Source organism: Eleutherodactylus coqui, chromosome 5, assembly GCF_035609145.1.
Source record: "Eleutherodactylus coqui strain aEleCoq1 chromosome 5, aEleCoq1.hap1, whole genome shotgun sequence".
Lineage (NCBI taxonomy): Eukaryota > Metazoa > Chordata > Amphibia > Anura > Eleutherodactylidae > Eleutherodactylus > Eleutherodactylus coqui.
The window spans coordinates 270,366,502-270,392,130 of NC_089841.1; the positions used below are offsets into that span (position 1 = coordinate 270,366,502).

Sequence of the window (25,629 nt, forward strand, 5' to 3'; positions counted from 1 at the left end):
ACGCGCGCGTCCCCCGCGCACACTACATGCATGCCACACACACAGTACATACACACGCGTCCCCCGCGCACACTACATGCATGCCACACACACACAGTACATACACACACGCGTCCCCCGCGCACACTACATGCATGCATGTCACACACACACAGTACATACACACACACGCGTCCCCCGCGCACACTACATGCATGCATGTCACACACAGTACATACACACACACGCGTCCCCCGCGCACACTACATGCATGCCACACACACAGTACATACACACACACGCGTCCCCCGCGCACACTACATGCATGCCACACACACAGTACATACACACACACGCGTCCCCCGCGCACACTACATGCATGCCACACACACAGTACATACACACACGCGTCCCCCGTGCACACTACATGCATGCCACACACACAGTACATACACACACGCGTCCCCCCGCGCACACTACATGCATGCCACACACACAGTACATACACACACGCGTCCCCCGCGCACACTACATGCATGCATGTCACACACAGTACATACACACACGCGTCCCCCGCACACACTACATACATGTCACACACACAGTACATACACACACACGTGCGTCCCCCGCACACACTACATACATGTCACACACAGTACACACACACACACACGTGCGTCCCCCGAACACACTACATACATGTCACACACAGTACATACACACACGCGTGTCCCCCGCGCACACTACATACATGTCACACACACAGTACATACACACACACGCACGTCCCCCGCGCACTCTACATACATGTCACACACACAGTACATACACACACACGCACGTCCCCCGCGCACACTACATACATGTCACACACACAGTACATACACACATACACGCGCTTCCCCCGCACACACTACATACATGTCACACACAGTACATACACACAGACGTGCGTCCCCCGCACACACTACATACATGTCACACACAGTACACACACACGTGCGTCCCCCGAACACACTACATACAAGTCACACACACAGTACACACACACGCACGTCCCCCGCACACACTACATACAAGTCACACACACAGTACACACACACGCACGTCCCCCGCACACACTACATACATGTCACACACACAGTACACACACGCGCGTCTCCGCGCACACACTACATACATGTCACACACGCGCGTCCCGAGCACACACTACATACATGTCTCACACACACACAGTACATATACACACACACACGCGTCCCCTGCACACACTACATACGTCACACACACAGTACATACACACACACGCACGTCCCCCGCGCACACTACATACATGTCACACACAGTACAAACACACATGCACGCGCTTCCCCCACACACACTACATACATGTCACACACACAGTACACACACGCGCGCGCGCGCCCCCCGCACACACTACATACATGTCACACACACACAGTACACACACGCACGTCCCCCGCACACACTACATACATGTCACACAGACAGTACACACACGCGCGTCCCCCGCACACACTACATACATGTCTCACACACACAGTACACACACACGCGTCCCCCCGCACACACTACATACATGTCACACACACAGTACATACACACACACGCGCGCGTGCGCATCCCCCGCACACACTACATACATGTCACACACACAGTACATACACACACACGCGCGCGCGTCCCCCGCACACACTACATACATGTCACACACACAGTACATACACACACACGCGCGCGCGCATCCCCCGCACACGCTACATACATGTCACACACACAGTACATACACACACGCGCGCGCGTCCCCCGCACACACTACATACATGTCACACACACAGTACATACACACACACACGCGCGCGTCCCCCGCACACACTACATACATGTCACACACACAGTACATACACACACACGCGCGTCCCCCGCACACACTACATACATGTCACACACACAGTACATACACACACGCGCGTCCCCCGCACACACTACATACATAAATACATACATACATACATGCATGTCACACACACAGTACATAAACAGACGCGCGTCCCCCGCACACACTACATGCATGCATGTCACACACACAGTACATACACACACACGCGCGCCCCCCGCACACACTACATGCATGCATGTCACACACACAGTACATACACACACGCGCGTCCCCCGCACACACTACATGCATGCATGCCACACACACAGTACATACACGCACGCGCGTCCCCCGCACACACTACATGCATGCCACACACACAGTACATACACGCACGCGCGTCCCCCGCACACACTACATGCATGCATGTCACACACACAGTACATACACGCACGCGCGTCCCCCGCGCACACTACATGCATGCATGTCACACACACAGTACATACACGCACGCGCGTCCCCCGCGCACACTACATGCATGCATGTCACACACACAGCACATACACGCACGCGCGTCCCCCGCGCACACTACATGCATGCATGCATGTCACATACACGCACGCGCGTCCCCCGCACACACTACATGCATGCCACACACAGTACATACACGCACGCGCGTCCCCCGCACACACTACATGCATGCATGTCACACACACAGTACATACTCACGCGCGTCCCCCGCGCACACTACATGCATGCATGTCACACACACAGTACATACACGCACGCGCGTCCCCCGCGCACACTACATGCATGCATGTCACACACACAGTACATACACGCACGCGCGTCCCCCGCGCACACTACATGCATGCATGCATGTCACACGTCACACACATAGTACATACACGCACGCGCGTCCCCCGCGCACACTACATGCATGCATGTCACACACACAGTACATACACGCACGCGCGTCCCCCGCGCACACTACATGCATGCATGTCACTCACACAGCACATACACGCACGCGCGTCCCCCGCGCACACTACATGCATGCATGCATGCATGTCACATACACGCACGCGCGTCCCCCGCACACACTACATGCATGCCACACAGTACATACACGCACGCGCGTCCCCCGCACACACTACATGCATGCATGCATGTCACACACACAGTACATACACACACGCGCGTCCCCCGCGCACACTACATGCATGCATGCATGCATGTCACACACACAGTACATACACGCACGTGCGTCCCCCGCGCACACTACATGCATGCATGTCACACACACAGTACATACACGCACGCGCGTCCCCCGCGCACACTACATGCATGCATGCATGTCACACGTCACACACACAGTACATACACGCACGCGCGTCCCCCGCGCACACTGCATGCATGCATGTCACACACAGTACATACACACACGCGCGTCCCCCGCGCACACTACATGCATGCATGTCACACACACACACAGTACATACACACGCGCGCGTCCCCCGCGCACACTACATGCATGCCACACACACAGTACATACACACGCGTCCCCCGCGCACACTACATGCATGCATGTCACACACACACAGTACATACACACACACGCGTCCCCCGCGCACACTACATGCATGCATGTCACACACAGTACATACACACACACGCGTCCCCCGCGCACACTACATGCATGCCACACACACAGTACATACACACACACGCGTCCCCCGCGCACACTACATGCATGCCACACACACACAGTACATACACACACACGCGTCCCCCGCGCACACTACATGCATGCCACACACACAGTACATACACACACGCGTCCCCCGCGCACACTACATGCATGCCACACACACAGTACATACACACACGCGTCCCCCCGCGCACACTACATGCATGCCACACACACAGTACATACACACACGCGTCCCCCGCGCACACTACATGCATGCATGTCACACACAGTACATACACACACGCGTCCCCCGCGCACACTACATGCATGCATGTCACACACACACAGTACATACACACACGCGTCCCCCGCGCACACTACATGCATACATCACACACATACTTGCATGTCCACTCCCCACACACACACACACACACACGTCCCCCCTACACACACACACACACACACACACGTCCCCCCTACACACACACGTCCCCCCTCCACACACACACACACACGTCCCCCCTCCACACACACACACACACACACTACATACATGTCCCCCCTCCACACACACACTACATACATGTCCCCCCTCCACACACACACTACATACATGTCCCCCCTCCACACACACACACACACTACATACATGTCCCCCCTCCACACACACACACTACATACATGTCCCCCCTCCACACACACACACACTACATACATGTCCCCCCTCCACACACACACACACTACATACATGTCCCCCCTCCACACACACACACACTACATACATGTCCCCCCTCCACACACACACACTACATACATGTCCCCCCTCCACACACACACACTACATACATGTCCCCCCTCCACACACACACACACTACATACATGTCCCCCCTCCACACACACACACACTACATACATGTCCCCCCTCCACACACACACACACACGTCCCCCCTCCACACACACACACACACACACACACTACATACATGTCCCCCCTCCACACACACACTACATACATGTCCCCCCTCCACACACACACTACATACATGTCCCCCCTCCACACACACACTACATACATGTCCCCCCTCCACACACACACTACATACATGTCCCCCCTCCACACACACACTACATACATGTCCCCCCTCCACACACACACTACATACATGTCCCCCCTCCACACACACACTACATACATGTCCCCCCTCCACACACACACTACATACATGTCCCCCCTCCCCACACACACTACATACATGTCCCCCCTCCCCACACACACACACACTACATACATGTCCCCCCTCCACACACACACACACTACATACATGTCCCCCCTCCACACACACACACACTACATACATGTCCCCCCTCCACACACACACACACTACATACATGTCCCCCCTCCACACACACACACACTACATACATGTCCCCCCTCCACACACACACACACTACATACATGTCCCCCCTCCACACACACACACACTACATACATGTCCCCCCTCCACACACACACACACTACATACATGTCCCCCCTCCACACACACACACACTACATACATGTCCCCCCTCCACACACACACTACATACATGTCCCCCCTCCACACACACACTACATACATGTCCCCCCTCCACACACACACTACATACATGTCCCCCCTCCACACACACACTACATACATGTCCCCCCTCCACACACACACTACATACATGTCCCCCCTCCACACACACACTACATACATGTCCCCCCTCCACACACACACTACATACATGTCCCCCCTCCACACACACACTACATACATGTCCCCCCTCCACACACACACACACACTACATACATGTCCCCCCTCCACACACACACACACACTACATACATGTCCCCCCTCCACACACACACACACACTACATACATGTCCCCCCTCCACACACACACACACACTACATACATGTCCCCCCTCCACACACACACACACACTACATACATGTCCCCCCTCCACACACACACACACACTACATACATGTCCCCCCTCCACACACACACACACTACATACATGTCCCCCCTCCACACACACACACACACTACATACATGTCCCCCCTCCACACACACACACACACTACATACATGTCCCCCCTCCCCACACACACACACACACTACATACATGTCCCCCCTCCACACACACACACACTACATACATGTCCCCCCTCCACACACACACACTACATACATGTCCCCCCTCCACACACACACACTACATACATGTCCCCCCTCCACACACACACACACTACATACATGTCCCCCCTCCACACACACACACACTACATACATGTCCCCCCTCCACACACACACACACTACATACATGTCCCCCCTCCACACACACACACACTACATACATGTCCCCCCTCCACACACACACACACACTACATACATGTCCCCCCTCCACACACACACACACTACATACATGTCCCCCCTCCACACACACACACACTACATACATGTCCCCCCTCCACACACACACACACTACATACATGTCCCCCCTCCACACACACACACACTACATACATGTCCCCCCTCCACACACACACACACTACATACATGTCCCCCCTCCACACACACACACACTACATACATGTCCCCCCTCCACACACACACACACTACATACATGTCCCCCCTCCACACACACACACTACATACATGTCCCCCCTCCACACACACACACACTACATACATGTCCCCCCTCCACACACACACACACTACATACATGTCCCCCCTCCACACACACACACACTACATACATGTCCCCCCTCCACACACACACACACTACATACATGTCCCCCCTCCACACACACACACACTACATACATGTCCCCCCTCCACACACACACACACTACATACATGTCCCCCCTCCACACACACACACTACATACATGTCCCCCCTCCACACACACACACTACATACATGTCCCCCCTCCACACACACACACTACATACATGTCCCCCCTCCACACACACTACATACATGTCCCCCTCCACACACACACACTACATACATGTCCCCCCTCCACACACACACACTACATACATGCCCCCCCTCCACACACACACACACACACACACACACTACATACATGTCCCCCCTCCACACACACACACACTACATACATGTCCCCCCTACACACACACTACATACATGTCCCCCCTACACACACACACTACATACATGTCCCCCCTACACACACACTACATACATGTCCCCCCTACACACACACTACATACATGTCCCCCCTACACACACACTACATACATGTCCCCCCTACACACACACACACACACACTACATACATGTCCCCCCTACACACACACACACACTACATACATACATGTCCCCCCTACACACACACACACACTACATACATACATGTCCCCCCTACACACACACACTACATACATGTCCCCCCTACACACACATACATGTCCCCCCTACACACACATACATGTCCCCCCTACACACATACTACATACATGTCCCCCCACGCTCGGGGCGCCTCCTCCTTCTCACCGAGTGGCGGCTGCTGCTTTGAGGAAACATCATGTCCCCCTCCGGCCCGCGCTCTGTGTCTCTTCGGCTGCCCTTTGTGTGGCTGTCCTCCGGCCGTGCTCAGTCCTCCGAGCCCCGGGCTCCCGCTACGTCCGCTTCGCCCCCTCCCCTCAGGCCCCGGCCTGTCCCCGCGCTGCGCCTCGGTCGCGGCGCTTCAGCTAATCACGATCCTTTTGTTTAATGGCGACTGCGGCTGAGCGGTTCTCGGGCGCCCTCTGCCGGCCAGCGCCGGGACTGCGGGAAGAGCCGGGACTTCCTGGGAAAACTTCCAGCATTCGTGCGCTTTCAGGCAAAAGGGGGAAGCGTGCAGCGGGCGGCCACTTTATTAGAGACGGCGTGGCGAGCGGACGGAGACCCTGGAGGTCACCGAGAGTCACAGGAGGCCACCGCGGCTGCTGGCGGTCAGTGAGGAGTCACACCAGCAGAAGCGGATTTACCTGCTCATTTGCGCCTGTTTTTGCAGCGTTACGTATTTGCAACTGCGTCTTTAACTGTATTCTTGCTTGCATGCACAAAGACTGCCCCAGCGCGCCATGTGGGCCTTTCTGCATAAATCCCGCAGGCGGCGCATCTTCTTGCACAAACAAGTTTTTGGCTTCCTGCAGCGTCTGAGGAGCGAGCCCTGACTTAGGAGACAGCGGGGGCGGAGCACTTCACTTGTCACAGTGGCTTTACCGTCTCCCACCCAGAGGGTAATCGGGGACACGGCCAAGGGGAGCGGGCAGGCTATTAAAGGGGTTGTCCCGCGCCGAAACGGGGTTTTTTTTTTTTTCAATAGCCCCCCCCGTTCGGCACGAGACAAACCCGATGCAGGGGTTAAAAAAGAAAACCGGATAGTGCTTACCTTAATCCCCGCGCTCCGGTGACTTCTTACTTACCTGCTGAAGATGGCCGCCGGGATCTTCACCCTCGGTGGACCGCAGGGCTTCTGTGCGGTCCATTGCCGATTCCAGCCTCCTGATTGGCTGGAATCGGCATGGGGCGGAGCTACGAGGAGCCGCTCTCCGGCACGAGCGGCCCCATTCAGAAAAGAAGAAGACCGGACTGCGCAAGCGCGTCTAATCTGGCGATTAGACGCTGAAGATTAGGCGGCACCATGGAGACGAGGACGCTAGCAACGGAACAGGTAAGTGAATAACTTCTGTATGGCTCATAATTAATGCACAATGTACATTACAAAGTGCATTAATATGGCCATACAGAAGTGTATAGACCCACTTGCTGCTGCGGGACAACCCCTTTAAGATGAAGGGTAACCAGTAGAGAGGAGCGAGCGTACTCGCTAGGGCAAACTGCTAGTAACCAGGAAATAAGTTTACCTTCGTTCTCTTTTGTCACGGGTGACGCCACCATTCCACCGCAGCGATCTCTCCGTAAAAGAAATAAGAGTCTGCGCACAGGGTGAAGTTTAAAGGCAGAACCGGGAAGGGGCGGCGAGGCCGTTTACTGAGAATAACTTGTAACAACTCCAAATTCCGTTCCCTTTTACATGCACTGGCAGGAGAGGCAGTTCAGAGGAAGACGTGAGACCGGGAGGACAGAGGGACTTCCACAGGCCACGTTACCGGTGGTTCTCTGGTCCTGGACACCTTCTTATGAACAACCTTGACATCTCTCTAGCGGTCCACCCTCATGGAATTGTAGACGTGCACTCCACACTGCACGGCGGGAAACGCGCACCACTTGCGGCTTGTCACTCTTTACACGCTCCACGCGGGGAAGACGAAGGGGGTATCACGGCACCAACAGTCTATCCGTTCAGCCTCCTCCATCACCTCTACACTTAGAACCGCGTGCCGGCCAATGACAGTCTTTTGCTCTCCTCTCTCAGCAGCCAAAAACTCCAAACAACTCCTCACTCATGCACCTTGCATCCACATATATATATATAACAAGGTCACATGACAGACAAATAGATACATTTCCAGACATAACCCAGACTGTAACCCATTCAGTGCTGCAGCTATGAAATACACATTAAATTCACTCACATGGAATACAGTGACAGTACATAGAAGCACAGGACTACATAGACCATTCAGAAACACCCAGAAGCTTCCACGCATTAAAGGGGTTGTCCCGTGCCGAAACGTTTTTTTTTTTTTCAATAGCCCTCCCGTTCGGCGCGAGACAAACCCAATGCAGGGGCTTAAAAAAAAAAAAACGCACAGTACTTACCTGAATCCCCGCGCTCCGGTGACTTCTTACTTACCTTGTGAAGATGGCCGCCGGGATCTTCTCCCTCGGTGGACCGCAGGGCTTCTGTGTGGTCCATTGCCGATTCCAGCCTCCTGATTGGCTGGAATCGGCACACGTGACGGGGCGGAGCTACGAGGAGCAGCTGTCTGGCACGAGCGGCCCCATTCAGAAGGGAGAAGACCGGACTGCGCAAGAGCGTCTAATCGGGCGATTAGACGCTGAAAATTAGACGGCACCATGGAGACGAGGACGCCAGCAACGGAGCAGGTAAGTGAATAACTTCTGTATGGCTCATAATTAATGCACGATGTACATTACAAAGTGCATTAATATGGCCATACAGAAGTGTATAGACCCACTTTGTTTCGCGGGACAACCCCTTTAACTTCCAATTACTGCTACAAAATACTGACCCAGTGCTGCCGATCAGCCAATAGTGGATGTGCTGTTTCTTCACACGTTGCGGCGCTGTGCGGCTGCTGCATCCTTCTCCCTGTCTCAGAGCAGCCAACGAGGAGGTCACAACGAAAGGACGTTGCAGGAAGTCTTCACTGCCGACTACCAGAGCTGTGATATGGTAAGACAAAACAGATAACCCATGTAAAGCAGGAAACAGTCAGCATGTTGTGGGCGGTGTCTATGGCAGCTGGCACCGTGAGAATTAGCCTATGATACTGCATGTTTGCCTGCTCGGTCCCTCCTGAGGCTACGGCTGCCTTGGCGGTACTTCAGCAGTCTGAAAGTCCACATTACAATAGGAAAATTTGAGTGAACCAGACGTGGCCACCGGCGGACCAGCGGAGGTCAGTAGTTCGAAAACTTCCAAGCTTGTTCATTTGTTTTCGCGCTACAATGTTGAGAGTATAATGGGAATGGTGGTAAACAAGTCACGGACGAGGGGTCGAGCAAAATGTGGCCAAATGCAATGCTGCTGCTCCATCTAACGTGTCTGAACACACAACTTAGCACGGATAGGCAACAACAGCAGACGGCCAGTTCGACTGCCATTGTATCCAAGAACAACGGAAAGGCAAAACTCCAGTGGGCAAAAAGTCATATCACTGAGCAGCGGAAAAACATCCCTAGTTGGATGTATCCACATTTATATTGGTTTCGGAATTTGACGCTGATGCAACCAATGAGCCCTTCCTCTCAGCTGTTCGGAGCCTGTAAGTATCTCCATCTTATTTGCAGCTACTTCAAGAAACTAATCTGCCTGTATGGGCCGGTATTCCTGCAGAATGATTGCAGCACCTGAGGGAATCCGTGGCACTATGAATTGTTGCTGAATCACTGCTGAGACCCTTAAGTGGCTGAGCTCTCATGTGAACAATAAACGGCATGTGACCGCCCAACGAACGGATGGGCACTCCATGTGTGTCTAGGGCAGAACCAATAACCTCTCCATGTGTAGCTTGGGCACAACCGATGGGTACTCCATGTGTGTCTAGAGTAGAACCAATGGGCACTCCTTGTGTGTCTAGGGCAGAACCAATGGGCACTCCTTGTGTGTCTAGGGCAGAACCAATGGGCACTCCTTGTGTGTCTAGGGCAGAACCAATGGGCACTCCTTGTGTGTCTAGGGCAGAACCAATGGGCACTCCTTGTGTGTCTAGGGCAGAACCAATGGGCACTCCTTGTGTGTCTAGGGCAGAACCAATGGGCACTCCTTGTGTGTCTAGGGCAGAACCAATGGGCACTCCTTGTGTGTCTAGGGCAGAACCAATGGGCACTCCTTGTGTGTCTAGGGCAGAACCAATGGGCACTCCTTGTGTGTCTAGGGCAGAACCAATGGGCACTCCTTGTGTGTCTAGGGCAGAACCAATGGGCACTCCTTGCGTGTCTAGGGCAGAACCAATGGGTACTCTGTGTGTCTAGGGCAGAACCAATGGGCACTTATGTGTGTCTAGGGCAGAACCAATGGGCACTCCTTGTGTGTCTAGGGCAGAACCAATGGGCACTCCTTGTGTGTCTAGGGCAGAACCAATGGGCACTCTATGTGTGTCTAGGGCGGAACCGATAATCTCTCCATGTGTATCTTGGGCACAACCGATGGGTACTCCATGTGTGTCTAGGGCAGAACCAATGGGCACTCCTTGTGTGTCTAGGGCAGAACCAATGGGCACTCCTTGTGTGTCTAGGACAGAACCAATGGGCACTCCTTGTGTGTCTAGGGCAGAACCAATGGGCACTCCTTGTGTGTCTAGGGCAGAACCAATGGGCACTCCTTGTGTGTCTAGGGCAGAACCAATGGGCACTCCTTGTGTGTCTAGGGCAGAACCAATGGGCACTCTATGTGTGTCTAGGGCAGAACCAATGGGCACTCTATGTGTGTCTAGGGCAGAACCAATGGGCACTCTATGTGTGTCTAGGGCAGAACCAATGGGCACTCTATGTGTGTCTAGGGCAGTACCTATGGGCACTCCATGTGTGTCTAGGGCAGAACCTATGGGCACTCCATGTGTGTCTAGGGCAGAACCTATGGGCACTCCATGTGTGTCTAGGGCAGAAATGTTGGGCAATTCGTGTGTCTAGAGTAGAACATCTTTACAATGGCCAATATTTTGCCAAAACCTACATCAAGTCTGCCAGAAGTCAGTGGGAGAATGTGTTATGTCTGATGAGACCGGATTGAACTTTTTGGCCATAATTCCATAAGGTAGGCTTGACGCAAAGCCAACACTGCACATCACCAGAAGATCACCAGACCCGCAGTGACGATGGTGGGGGCAGCATTATGTGGGGGACCCCGTCTCAAACCCCCCTTCATCTCCAAATTACTAGAACACCTGGTCTACTCCCACCTTACACGCTTTCTCTCTGCCCTTACAAAAGTATCCAATGACCTGATAACGGGAAAGTCGAGAGGTGACTACTCCCTACTAATCCTCCTTGACCTGTCTGCTGCATTTGACACGGTCGCCCATGACTTCCTTCTCACTATGCTCCGATCTATTGGTCTAAAGTACACTGCTCTCTCCTGGTTCTCTTCCTACCTCTCTGACCGCTCTTTCAGTGTTTCCTTTGCTGGTTCTATCTCTCTGCTCCACTTCCTCTCGCTGTTGGGTTCCCCCAGGGCTCGGTCCTTGGTCCCCTTCTCTTCTCTATCTATACTGCCCCAAATTGGACAAACCATCCACAAATTTGGCCTCCAATACCATCTCTACGCTGATGACACCCAACTATACACCTCCTCTCGTGCGATCTCTGGACCATTCCTCCAAAATATCACCGACTGTCCACTGTCTCTAACACTATGTCCTCCCTTTTTCTCAAACTAAACCTCTCTAAAACTGACCTCCTCGTCTTTCCGCCTTCCAACCTACCTCCCCTCAACATCTCCATTCCACTGCATAAACTTTTAGTCCATCCTTGACTAAGGGAAGTTTTACCAGTGTGAGAAGTAATAATAACAGTGGTGGGCAAGCGTCAGCATCCACGACAGGACCTACTCGCACTGCTCTGCTTGTAATAAAGGTCTACTACGCACACACGCAAATTGTGATATGAAGTTCGGGAGCGTAGGGACTTGGTGTTCTCCTAATCCCTCAGCAGCCGTCTGTGATTCCCCCCGGTCAGGAGCTCGGCCTATGCCCACACCCTCACTTGGACACCCGCTTCCTTGACCCTTACCCCTACTACTCATCATGTCAGATTAAGGATAGAGCAGGGCCCAAATAAATTATCCCGCCGTACAGCGCTGAGAACTGTGGCTAATTCACCGCACAGAGACTTGTAGATAGCGGAGGCTCTATGCTGTGACCGGAAAAAATTAGACCGCTGTCTTGCGCTGATACCTAGGGGTCATTTACCGCTCACAGAGACTTGTAGAGAAGAAAGGCTGTATGGAGTGGGAGAAGACTCTAAAGCCAGTGGCTAGTGCTGGTAACTGCGGCTACCTCAACCCCCCAAGGAAAGGTTATTGTGAGACGCTCTGTACAGGGGCAGAAAACTCTAAAGCCAGCGGATAGTGCTGCTAACTGCGGCTACTTCACCGCAACCAAGGAAAAGGTACTGTGAGATGCTCTGCACAGGGGCAGAAAGCTATAAAGCCAGTGGATAGTGCTAATAACTGCGGCTACTTCACTGCACCCAAGGAAAGGGTATTGTGAGATGCTCTGCACAGGGGCAGAAAGCTATACAGCCAGTGGATAGTGCGAATAACTGTGGCTACTTCACCCAACACAGAGAATGGTATCTGTAAAATGCTGTTCTGCAGTGGCCCAGGAAATATTTGCGTACTATTTAGCGATGAGAGTGAGACTTCTGCCTAAGGCATTGCACACATAGAACAGTATAGCTGCAATGATCTGCAGTGGCCGAGGAAATATTTGCATATTATTTAGCGATGAGAGTAAGACCTCTGCCTAATGCACTGCACACACAGTACGGTCTAACTGAAATGCTCTGCAGCTGCCCAGGAAATATTTGCGTACTATTTAGCGATGAGACCTCTGCCTAAGGCACTGCACACATAGAACGGTATAGCTGAAATGCTCTGCACAGACCTAGATGTTTAAAAAGAAAAAAATGGTGCACTACTCCTCCCAGCCAGCCACAACAGTAATGCACACTATGAGGAGTAGCCCTAAGAAGGACCGTTGGGGCTCTTGAAGAGAGGATCCTACTCTAACACTTTCCCTATATCAGCAGCAGCACTTTCCCTAACCTCTGGCAGCATGTGTCTGAGGCGAGCCGCGGGTGGGACCAGTTTAAGTACTCGGCGGTCACCTGATCCCGCCAACTACTCACTGCTGTTGGTGGGCAGAGGGCTGGCACGTCAAAGGAAGTGGTAATGCCTTACTGCATGTTTATTGGCTAAAAAAATGGTGCTAAACATGCGGGGAAGGGAAATGAAATTGACTCCAGTACCACGTGGTGTTTGTCTCAATTAACGAGCATCTCTAGTACCCTAATACTCGAACGAGTATCAAGCTCAGATGAGTGTGTTCGCTCATCTCTAATAAAGATCCGATCTAGCACGGCTGATAGCCAACCCCAGCGTGGGAGGTAAGATACCAGATGAACAGTCCCGTAGATGGATGGAAACTAGGGAAAGTATCTAGCCCTGAACTGATAACCAGGAGAGGGAGACACCTGCCTACAAGCGGTGCACTCGTCCCGATAAGGACGACCCCACGGTTTTCCTCTAGGCGCTGACTTACCCTAGCGGCCCAGTACACCTATAGGACAAAGATAGAACAACACTGGGGAGTACAGCAACAAAGGAGGAACAAGTGGAGAAGGATAAACAGAGAATCGGACAACTGGAACAACAGACCACAGAGTAAACAAACAAAGAACAGAGAACACACGGTAGCAAGGTAACTGCCGAAGCAGCAGCTGGACATGGAGTGAAGGGAACAAACTCTCAACAACACTGCAGCAAGGTCTGAAAGGCCCAGGGCAGCTATATAGGACAGTGATTAGAAAAAGAAGCATCAGATGAACAGGAGACCAGAAGCTATTAACCCTAGAAGTGCTGGAAGAGAGGGAATATAAGCTTAGGGAATAGAGAGAATGGGCTGAAGCCCACATTTGAGAGACACAGAAGCTGAAGATTGTATCTGAACAGTGCAGCTAACAGTACCTCTCCTCTTAGGCCCCTCTTCCTCCTGTTGGTTCTTCGCAGAAATTCCTGAATCCGACATGGAGCGTTAATGTTCTCAGATGGCTCCCGTAACTTTTCCAATCCACTAGGTAAAAAGTTTTGTTCCTGACCTTCTTAACATCAACAATATTTTTGACCTCGAAGATGTTCTCTGAACTAACCCGAGTGGCATCGGGTTTGGGATTTTTGGAAAATTTATTGAGCACAATGGTTTGAGAAGAGAGACATGGAAGGAGTTGGGAATACGCAGGGAGGGTGGGAGTCACAGCCTGTAACAAACAGAATTGATTCTCTCCAACACTTCAAACGGACCCAAAAATCGTTGCGCAAGCTTATAAGATGGAACTTTCAGCCTGATATGTTTGGAGGAAAGCCACACTTTATGCCCTGGGACAAACTGTGGGGAGGACCGACGGCTGCAATCAGCAAACCTCTTCATGGAAGCGATTGACTTGGTCTCCTGCCAAATCTTTGCAAAACTCTGCTGAAGAAGCTGCTGCTGGAACCTTAGAAGTTGTGGATGCTGTCAGGGGAACTCTGGGTTGATGCCCATAGACTATGAAGAAGGGAGTAGTTTTTGTGGAGTCGCTGATATGCTGGTTATGAGAAAACTCGACCCAGGGCAGAAGACTGACCCAATCATCCTGGTGGGCATTGGTAAAATGGCGGAGATATCCAGTCCAGATATGGTTGGTACGCTCCACCTGGCCGTTAGACTGGGGGTGATAAGCCAAAGAAAAGTCTAATGATATATCCATCAATTTACTAAGAGATCTCCAAAATTTAGATGTAAATTGCACCTCTCTATCTGACACAATATGCTTAGGAAACCCATGGAGGGGGAAAATGGGAATTTTCCGGCAAGTTGACTGGTGGACCGCAAACCGGGCAGAGGCACAAAATAGGCCATTTTAGAAAATTGGTCCACTACTACCCATATAACAGTACAGCCACTGGACAGAGGTAAATCTGTAAAAAAGTCCATGGCAATATGCTGATATGGAGCCTCAGGTATGGGTAATGGACACAAGAGTCCTGTGGGTCTCAGTTTCTGTCGTTTATACTGGGCGCAGGAGATACAGGAGGACATGAAATCGCGGATATCCTTTATTATGGATGGCCACCAGCACCACCGGTGAATTAACTCACTAGTCTTGCGTTGCCCAGAATGACCAGCTAATTTGGAACAGTGACCCCAGGATAGGGCACCTCTCCTCTTGGCCTTAGGCACGAACGTCTTCCCTGGCGGGATATCCTTAACCCAAACAGGAGCTACGGTCACCAATCTGGCAGGTTCAATGATGAATTGTGGAGCCTCTTCAGTGTCGTTACAGTCAAATACTCTGGATAGTGCGTCAGCCTTAATATTTTGGTCGGCAGGCCGAAAATGCAATATGAAATCAAACCGTGCAAAAAACAAGGCCCACCGACCTTGACAGGGGTTGAGCCGTTGTGAAGTCTAAAGATACGCCAGATTTTTATGGTCGGTGTATATTATGATGGGATGCAAAGCTCTCTCTAGCAGATACCGCCAAAATTCCAGAGCCATCTTGATAGCCAGTAACTTGCAGGCCTCTATAAAGTAATTCCGCTCTGCCATGGAAAATGACTTTGAGAAAAAATGCATGTCACCTTCTTGCCAGATGCCACTTTTTGCAGTAGGACGGCTGCTGCGCCCGAGGAAGAAGCATCGACCTCCAGAAAGAGGCCACTGTTTGGCATCAGCTACCTTACGCGTGAGAGCAGAGATGTGAGAAGTCAGGGAGAAGTGTGGGATAAGCTGTTGATAGAAGTTTGCAAAGCCAGGAATCGCTGGATTGCCTGAAGGGATGAGGACAATTCAGTACTGCAGAGACTTTTTCAGGATCCATCTCCAAACCCTGTTTGGAGACAATATACCCCAAAAAGGTAAGCGACTCACGTTCAAAGACACACTTCTTCAATTTAGCAAATAAACGATTCTCCCTTAATCGCTGGAGCACCGTGCTAACCTGCTTCCGATGCGAGGGTATATCTGGGGGAAAAAAATCAAGATATCGTCCAAATACACAATGACACATTGCTGAAGGAGATACCTGAAAATGTCGCTAACAAATTCCTGAAAGATGCCTGGAGCGTTATCCAGACCAAATAGCATCACCAAGTATTCATAGTGCCCGTCTCGGGTATTGAAAGCTGTCTTCGACTCATCTCCCCTGTGGATGCGGATAAAGTTATAAGCACCACGCAGATCAAGCTTGGTGAAAATCCGAGCACCCTGCAGGCGATCAAATAACTCAAGAATCAAGAGTAAAGGGTATTTATTCTTAATCATGATCACATTCAGACCATGATAGTCAATACAGGGTCGTAGCGATCCGTCCTTCTTGCTGACAAAGAAAAAACCTGCACCGACAGGAGATGAGGACTTACGGATAAACCCTCTGGCCAGTGTCTCCATAACATTTTCGGCTATGGCCTGGGTCTTGGCCAGGGAAAGAGGGTTTACTCTACCTGGAGGAGGCACGGAACCAGGCACAAGGTCAATTGGGCAATTGTAGGGACGATGCGGTGGCAGACATTCGGACTCTTTCTTGTCAAAGATCTCTGCAAAACCATGATAAGGTTCCGGTAAACCCTGGAGGTTAGATGGTAAAGTAACCCTGTGGACAAGATGCACGGTACGCAAGCACTTGGTATAGCAGGTGATGCCCCAACCTAATAACTCACCGGTACCCCAGTCCAAGGTAGGGTTATGTAATCGCACACATGCGTATCGCATGGACGAAAACAACCACACAAAAACACAAAGGTCGCCTCTTCCTTATCTCAGGAAACTTATGGAGGCTAGAAAAATCAATATTGATAAAGGACTACTAATGTTATGTCCTCTATTTTTTATTTATATCACATAGGAGGTAAGAGGAAGGCTCTATCTGCTGTAGGGCGCCTCTAAGTATAATGCCCCCCGCAGAGTATTTTAGGTAGGGAACCTCTTCCTAACAAAAATTCGCCCCTCTGTGATTACAATATAGCGCTTAGCGCATGACGAGATGGTTCAAATAGGAGAAACTCCAAGAGAACTAGACCCTTATGCGCAAGAATTACGGCGCAGACCAGGGTTATTCAATTGCAGTATGCTCGGCTCAACGCGTTTCCCCACACGAATGTGGTTCATCAGGAGCACAAATATTTTGAAGAATATTTCTTGAAATTGGCTGCATCATCTGCAGCTAATACACCAAATAATCATCAAAAAAATCTCTAGGGCTTATTAGCCTTTTTGGGGCTGTTGCATTTATCTCTGCAACAACTATTTGCTGTTCATGAGCTGCTGACTCTTGAAATTGGCTGCACCATCTGCAGCTAATACACCAAATAAGGGTCAAAAAATCTCTAGGGCTTATTAGCCTTTTTGGGGCTGTTGCATTTATCTCTGCACCAACTTCTTTTGCCTGCGGCAATCAATACCTAGTTCTGGGCAAGATCTACTTGTGGGCTTCTTGTGGTGAATCGCATTCAGCCCTAGCTGTACTGTTATTTGTCACTATAGCTATCCATTGTGTGGATTTCCCAAGAACTTGGCTATAGAGACACGCCATGGCGATTTAGTGCTCGAAATTGTCCTGAATAAATCAGATGCTGTGATCCAGTCTATATATGATCGAGCACATAAATTGCGCTTTCCCAAGCCACCCTGTTCTAATATTTTTAAATATCTATTTATCACGAAAAAACAACAAAAAGCAGAATCAGTTATCATCCTGATTTATCATTCTTTCTTCAAAATATTTGTGCTCCTGATGAACCACATTCGTGTGGGGAAACGCGTTGAGCCGAGCATACTGCAATTGAATAACCCTGGTCTGCGCCGTAATTCTTGCACATAAGGGTCTAGTTCTCTTGGAGTTTCTCCTATTTGAACCATCTCGTCATGCGCTAAGCGCTATACTGTAATCACAGAGGGGCGAATTTTTGTTAGGAAGAGGTTCCCTACCTAAAATACTCTGCGGGGGGCATTATACTTACAGGCGCCCTACAGCAGATAGAGCCTTCCTCCTACCTCCTATGTGATACAAATAAAAAATAGAGGACATAACATTAGTAGTCCTTTATCAATATTGATTTTTCTAGCCTCCATAAGTTTCCTGAGATAAGGAAGAGGCGACCTTTGTGTTTTTGTGTGGTTGTTTTGTTCGTCCATGCGATACGCATGTGTGTGAGCCCATTCATGTTTTTAAGTTAAATTTCCATTAAAGTATATACATTTTAGTCTATAACTGTGATAAGGGCCAAATAATTTAGTCTATAGACTTTTTCCGTCTCTGTGACAAGGGTTGTGTAATCGGAGCCACGGCAAACCTAGAAGTAGAGAGTTGGTTGCCCCAGGGAAATCCTCTCAGAATGGAGGGCGCCAATCCTGAACTCCAGTGGCTTTGTGACAAACTGGAACATCTCAGAGAGAGTACTGCCATTAGCAGTAGTAACCACAAGTGGTTTCTCGGGACATCGGACAGGAATTTGGTACCGGGCCACCAAAGCCTGTTGTAAGAAGTTGCTGGCAGAGCCGGAATCCAGGAAAGCCGCCACTGACACCTGGGCACTGGAAACAACCATTGTTGCAGGCAAGTTCAATCTGGGAAAGGAGCAATCCTCACCTAGGGTAGCCTCTCCAACTGACCCTAGGTGGAGGAGTTCCTGGTTGGTGAGGATAAGCGCGAACAAGGTGACCGGGATATCCGCAATACATGCAAAGGTTCCTAGAACATCTGTGTGTGTGTGCTCCTCTTCGGATAGTCTAAGCCGATCCACCTGCATTGGCTCAGGATCGCTAGACTGGGTAGTGGTCGGCGGCGAGAAGAGTGGTCTCTGGAAGTGAGGGACCAGATGGATGGACCTCCTCACTTCCCTGGATCTCTCTTGGTACTGCAGCTCAATCCACGTAGCCAGAGAACTAATGAGGTAGGAACCTCGCGACCTGCCAACTCGTCTGTAATGCGACCTGCTAGTCCCTCCCAGAATGCCGCCACCAGAGTTTCGTTGTTCCACCCCAGCTCTGAGGCCAAAGTTCGAAACTGGATAGCATATTGGCTATAATGAGGTTATTTTGATGGAGACGCAACAGGGCAGACGCAGCTGAAGATGAATAACCGGGCTCGTCAAACACCTTTTAAAAAGACTCAATGAACAAACAGAAATTATTAACCAGTGGATCATTGCGTTCCCAGAGGGGATTGACCCACGTCAAAGCCTAATCTGTAAGGTGAGACACAAGGAATGCGATTTTGGTGCAATTGTAGGGATTGTGGATGTGGAACCACTGTGTCAACCTACCAGGTATGTGAAGATCCGATCCAGCATGGCTGACAGCCAACCCCAGAGTGGGAGGTAAGATACCAGATGAACAGCCCGAAAATGGATGGAAACTAGGGATAGTATCTTGCCCTGATCTGATAAGCAGGAGAGGGAGACCCCTGCCTACAAGCGGAGCATTCTTCCTGATAAGGATGACCCTACGGTCTTTCTCTAGGCGCTGACTTACCTTGGCAGGCTGGAACACCTATAGGACAAAGATAGAACAACACTGGGGAGTACAGAAACAAAGGAGGAACAAGTGGACAAGGATAAACAAAGAAGCGGACAACGGGAACAACAGACCACAGAGTACACGAATGAAGAACACAAGCAGAATGCAAGGTAGCTGCCAAAGCAGTGGCTGGACATGAAGTGAAGGGAACAAACTCTCAACAACACTGCAGCAAGGTCTGAAAGGCCCAGGGCAGATATATAGGACAGTGATTAGAAAAAGAGAATCAGATGAACAGGTGACCAGAAGCTATTAACCCTAGGAGTGCTGGAAGAGAGTGAATATAAGCTCAGGGAACAGAGAGAATGGGCCAATGCCCATATTTGCCATACACAGAAGCAGAAGATTGTGTCTGAACAGTGTACCTAACAATGAGGAGAATGCAAATCTATTAAATAATTTTTTCTCCAGTGTATTCAGGCCTCGTCTGCACGGGCTGCACGGCGTCGCCGTGAGAAAACCGCAGTGATGTCGCATTGCTGATATGTGTGATATAGCTGCAGTTTTCAACGATGATACCGCGATTTTGTACCGCTACAAAGTCGCATGTGATGCTACAAAGTCATGCGACTTTGTAGCGCCAGATGTGAGGATTTTTGGGGGTAAGGTAGGGGCTTTAAATAGAAGTCCTACCCATAAAATAGGCCCCAGCTGCAGGAAAACAAAAAGTATACATCACCTTAGAAGCCATGTCCGGCGTTTGTCCCCCACTTCTTCTCGGTCCCCAACACTCTTTTTCATCTCTTCTGGCTGGGGATTGAAAAATTCCTGCCTCCTGGAATCGCTAGCTGTGATTGGCTGACTCTTAGCCAATCAGAGCCAGTGTTCGATGAATGGCTGTGATTGGTTCATTAAGCACTGGCTGTGATTGGCTAAGCGTCAGCCAATCAGAGGCAAAGCTTCCAGGAGGCAGGGATTTTCAATCCCCAGCCAGAAGAGATGAAGAGAAACAATGTCGAGACCCGGGGAGAAGCTGCAGCAGGGCCCAACAGTGCTTCTAAGGTAATGTATACTGTTTTTTTATTTTTTCCCTGCAGCTAGGGCTTAGATTAGGGCTTTGACAGTAGGATTTCCTACTGTCAAAGTTGCATTGCACGCACGAAAATCGGGGTTTCGTGCAATGCAACAGAGAGGAAGGCTCCATAGGGAAACATGGGCTACAAAACCTCACGAGTCGCGGGCATATCGCAGGACCCGTAAATTTTTTTGTGTCGGGATGTCGCATGCTGCAAAACATCGCACATGTGAATTAACCTGTAGTAAAGCATGGGCTTCACATACATTTGATTTGTAGCATTGTTGCAAGGCGACAAAATCGTGCGACTTTGTCGCCCGGATGAGGGAGGCTTCACAGTGGAAAAGGAAACGCCAGATGAGATGCAGAGTGATAAAATAAAATCTCCACTAAATGTCACCAGTTTAACCTAGGATGAAGTGCAGAGCCGCTGCAACATCAGTCCAAAACTGCTGATGAAACTACGATGGGCAAGGTACTGGAGCGGTCTGTGCAGGCATGTGTACATGAGACATATGGTGACTAGACGCAGGACAGGACCAAACACAGGGGTACCATTTTGAGCGTAACACCCTGAACCTCTCCGATATAACCCACTTTGAGGCAGAGCACCCGTCCTGACAGGGATGACTCCACTGTTTGAAGAAGGCAAGATCTTAAGTCAGAGAGGAACTAAGGAACTGAAAGGGGGACTACAGAAGGACTGGACATAAAATACAGAACACCAACAAAACTAATAACAACCAGACTGCAGACAATAGACAAAATGCAGAGAATACAAAAGAGACAGAAGCACAGAGTACGAGGCAGACAGCAGCCAGGACACTGCGAGTACTGATAATGCCAGAAGTATAACCAGCATTTTCAACCAGGAAGAGCTGGGTTATATATCAAAAGGGAAGTTGCTGATTGGCCGACAGAGTTGTCAATCCTCACAGACAGCCCAGTTGCTTACATAATTGATGAGGATACTGATTAGCTGACATAGCCGATCACCAGGTAGAACCTCAGCTAAACAGCTGCAGGGAGATGTTTAAAGGGGTTGTCCCGCGAAACAAAGTGGGTCTATACACTTCTGTATGGCCATATTAATGCACTTTGTAATGTACATTGTGCATTAATTATGAGCCATACAGAAGTTATCAGAAGTTATTCACTTACCTGTTCCGCTGCTGGTGTCCTCGTTTCCATGGAGCCCGTCTAATTTTCAGCGTCTAATGGCCAAATTAGACGCGCTTGCGCAGTCCGGGTCTTCTTCTTTTCTCAATCGGGCTCCGTGTAGCTCCGCCCCGTCACGTGCCGATTCCAGCCAATCAGGAGGCTGGAATCGGCAATGGACCGCACAGAAGCCCTGCGGTCCACCGAGGGAGAAGATCCCGGCGGCCATCTTCAGCAGGTAAGTAAGAAGTCACCGGAGCGCGGGGATTCAGGTAAGCGCTGTCCGGTGTTCTTGTTTAACCCCTGCATCGGGGTTGTCTCGTGCCAAACGGGGGGGGGGGGGTTGAAAAAAAAACAAAACCCGTTTCGGCGCGGGACAACCCCTTTAATCCTAACTAGTCAGGAAGAACTGAAGTATGTGTGCGCAGCAGTGACTTAACAGTTGCCTTAAAAAAAAGAAAATAGACAAATCGCCAGGTCCCAATAGCGTACACCCGCGGTTGTAGTGGAATTAAGTAAAGTGATAGACAGACCCTTGTTTATCATATGTAAGGACTCTATAGTGACAGCGTCTGTTCCACTAGATTGGCGTGTAGTCAATGTGGTGCCGATTATCAAAAAAGAGTCAAAAAGTGAACCTAGAAACTACAGGCCGGTAATTCTGACTTCTATTGTAGGTAAAATGTTTGAAGAGTTTCTCAGAGGACCTCCAGGAAAATAGCTGTATAAAGCCCCATTTACACGCAAAGATAATCGCTCAAAATTCACGCAAAAATGATTGCTCAAAATTCATTCAAAAGATAGGGAGAATAACAGTTTGAGCGATCATTTCGCATAAGCTGCTAATGGCCACTAATGCCCATTAGCAGCTTATTAACTTAATTTACATGTAAATGACCCTCCCTGAGCTGTATGCAGTGAACAGCAAGTGGTTGTTATCTGCATACAGCCCCATTATTTTGCTGCGGGACTTGAGCTGAATACAATGTTATCAGCGCTTCTGTGGAGAATACAGTGTGTGGTCCCTGCTATCAGCTCTCTGGCTGAACGATGCATTTTAAACTCAACTAAAAATCATCGTTCAGACAAGAAGCAAACAATGGTAGCATTTACATGCAAAGATTACCGCTCAAAAGAGAACCTTTGAGCTAATTTTGAGTGATAATTGTTGTGTGTAAATGGGGCCTAACTCTGTAGCAGCATGGATTTATGAGATCGTTCCTCTCAAACCAACCTGATCAGCTTCTACGAGGAGGTAAGTTCTAGACTGGACCGGGGAGTCGCTGGATTTTGTGTATCTGGAAGTTTCCAAAGCGTTTGATACTGCGCCGCATAAAAGGTTGGTATATAAAATGAGAATGTGTGTAAGGGGGTAAGTAACTGGTCAGTGATAGAAAGCAGAGGGTGGTTATAAATGGTATATACTCTGATTGGGTCGCTGTTACTAGTAGGGTACCGCAGTGGGCAGTATTGGAGGGGTGTCTGTTACTAGCGGGGCACCATAGAGGACAATATTGGAGGGGGTCACCATTAATAGTGAGGTGCCACAGGTGGCAGTATTGGAGGGGTCATTGTTACTAGCGGGTACCACAGGGGACAGTATTGGAGGGGGTCCCCCTTATTAGTGGGGTACCACATGGGGCAGTATTAGAGGGGTGACTGTTACTAGTAGGATACCACAGGGGGCAGTATTGAGCCCTACTCTTTTCAATATATTTATTAATGATCTGTAGAAAGATTGCACAGGAAAATATAAATATGTGAAGATGATACAAAACTGTGTAAAGTAATTAACACAAGAGGACAGAATGTGGTGGCAAGAGAATCTGGATTAGTTGGAGGCAGAAAAGTTTAACCCTGACAAATGTGTGGTTCTGCAGACGGCAGGAAATACATGTCACCATTACATACTAAATGGGAAACCACTGGTAACACTGACATGGAGAAGGACTTGGGGATATTAGTTAAAGGGGTTGTCCCGCGCCGAAACGTTTTTTTTTTTTTTTTCAATAGCCCCCCCGTTCGGCGCGAGACAAACCCGATGCAGGCATAAAAAAAACAAACCATCCAGTACTTACCCGAATCCCCGCGCTCCGGCGACTTCTGACTTACCTTGTGAAGATGGCCGCCAGGATCTTCACCCTCGGTGGACCGCAGGTCTTCTGTGCGGTCCATTCCCGATTCCAGCCTCCTGATTGGCTGGAATCGGCACGTGACGGGGCGGAGCTACGAGGAGCCGCTCTCCGGCACGAGCGGCCCCATTCAGAAAAGAAGAAGACCGGACTGCGCAAGCGCGTCTAATCGGGCGATTAGACGCTGAAGATTAGACGGCACCATGGCGACGGGGACGCCAGCAACGGAACAGGTAAGTGAATAACTTCTGTATGGCTCATAATTAATGCACAATGTACATTACAAAGTGCATTAATATGGCCATACAGAAGTGTATACCCCAACTTGCTTTCGCGGGACAACCCCTTTAACTCAGTGATGGGCAACCTTTTGAGCTTGGTGTGTCAAAATTCACCAAAAAAAACAGAGCATAACTCGGGTGGTGTGTCACTTTGAGAAAAAAAACATAACTTTTTGATATTTATAGTTTAAATAACAAAAATGTATAATTGTAATATATAACTATATTTTATAAACCCAAAACACCCATAGCACAGACCCTCGCCTCTCCCAGCCTACCACTCACTTATCTCAGTAATGATGAGCCCCCAACATTGACAGTGGCCCCCCACAGCGGCCCCCAGGAGTAACACCAGCCCCCAGCAGTGACAGTGCCCTCCCACAGCGGCCCCTAGCAGTGACAGTGGCCCGAGACCCATATACTTACCCCCTACACCTCGTGAAAGCGCCGCTACTCCTCTGCCCGGCGTGCCGCTAG

At 50.2% G+C, this 25,629-nt stretch overlaps 1 protein-coding gene across 2 annotated transcripts in view; it reads right to left on the bottom strand.

Moving 5' to 3' along the window:
- The window catches only part of TLE5 (TLE family member 5, transcriptional modulator), a 55,529-nt gene extending 48,144 nt beyond the window's left edge, over positions 1 to 7,385 (bottom strand). For both annotated transcript variants that reach the window (XM_066604674.1, XM_066604673.1), the window contains exon 1: positions 7,152 to 7,385. In XM_066604674.1, coding sequence (XP_066460771.1) covers positions 7,152 to 7,184 — 33 coding nt within the window. In that variant the 5' untranslated portion in view covers positions 7,185 to 7,385. The remainder of the gene's footprint in view (positions 1 to 7,151) is intronic.
- Positions 7,386 to 25,629: the final 18,244 nt, after the last annotated feature.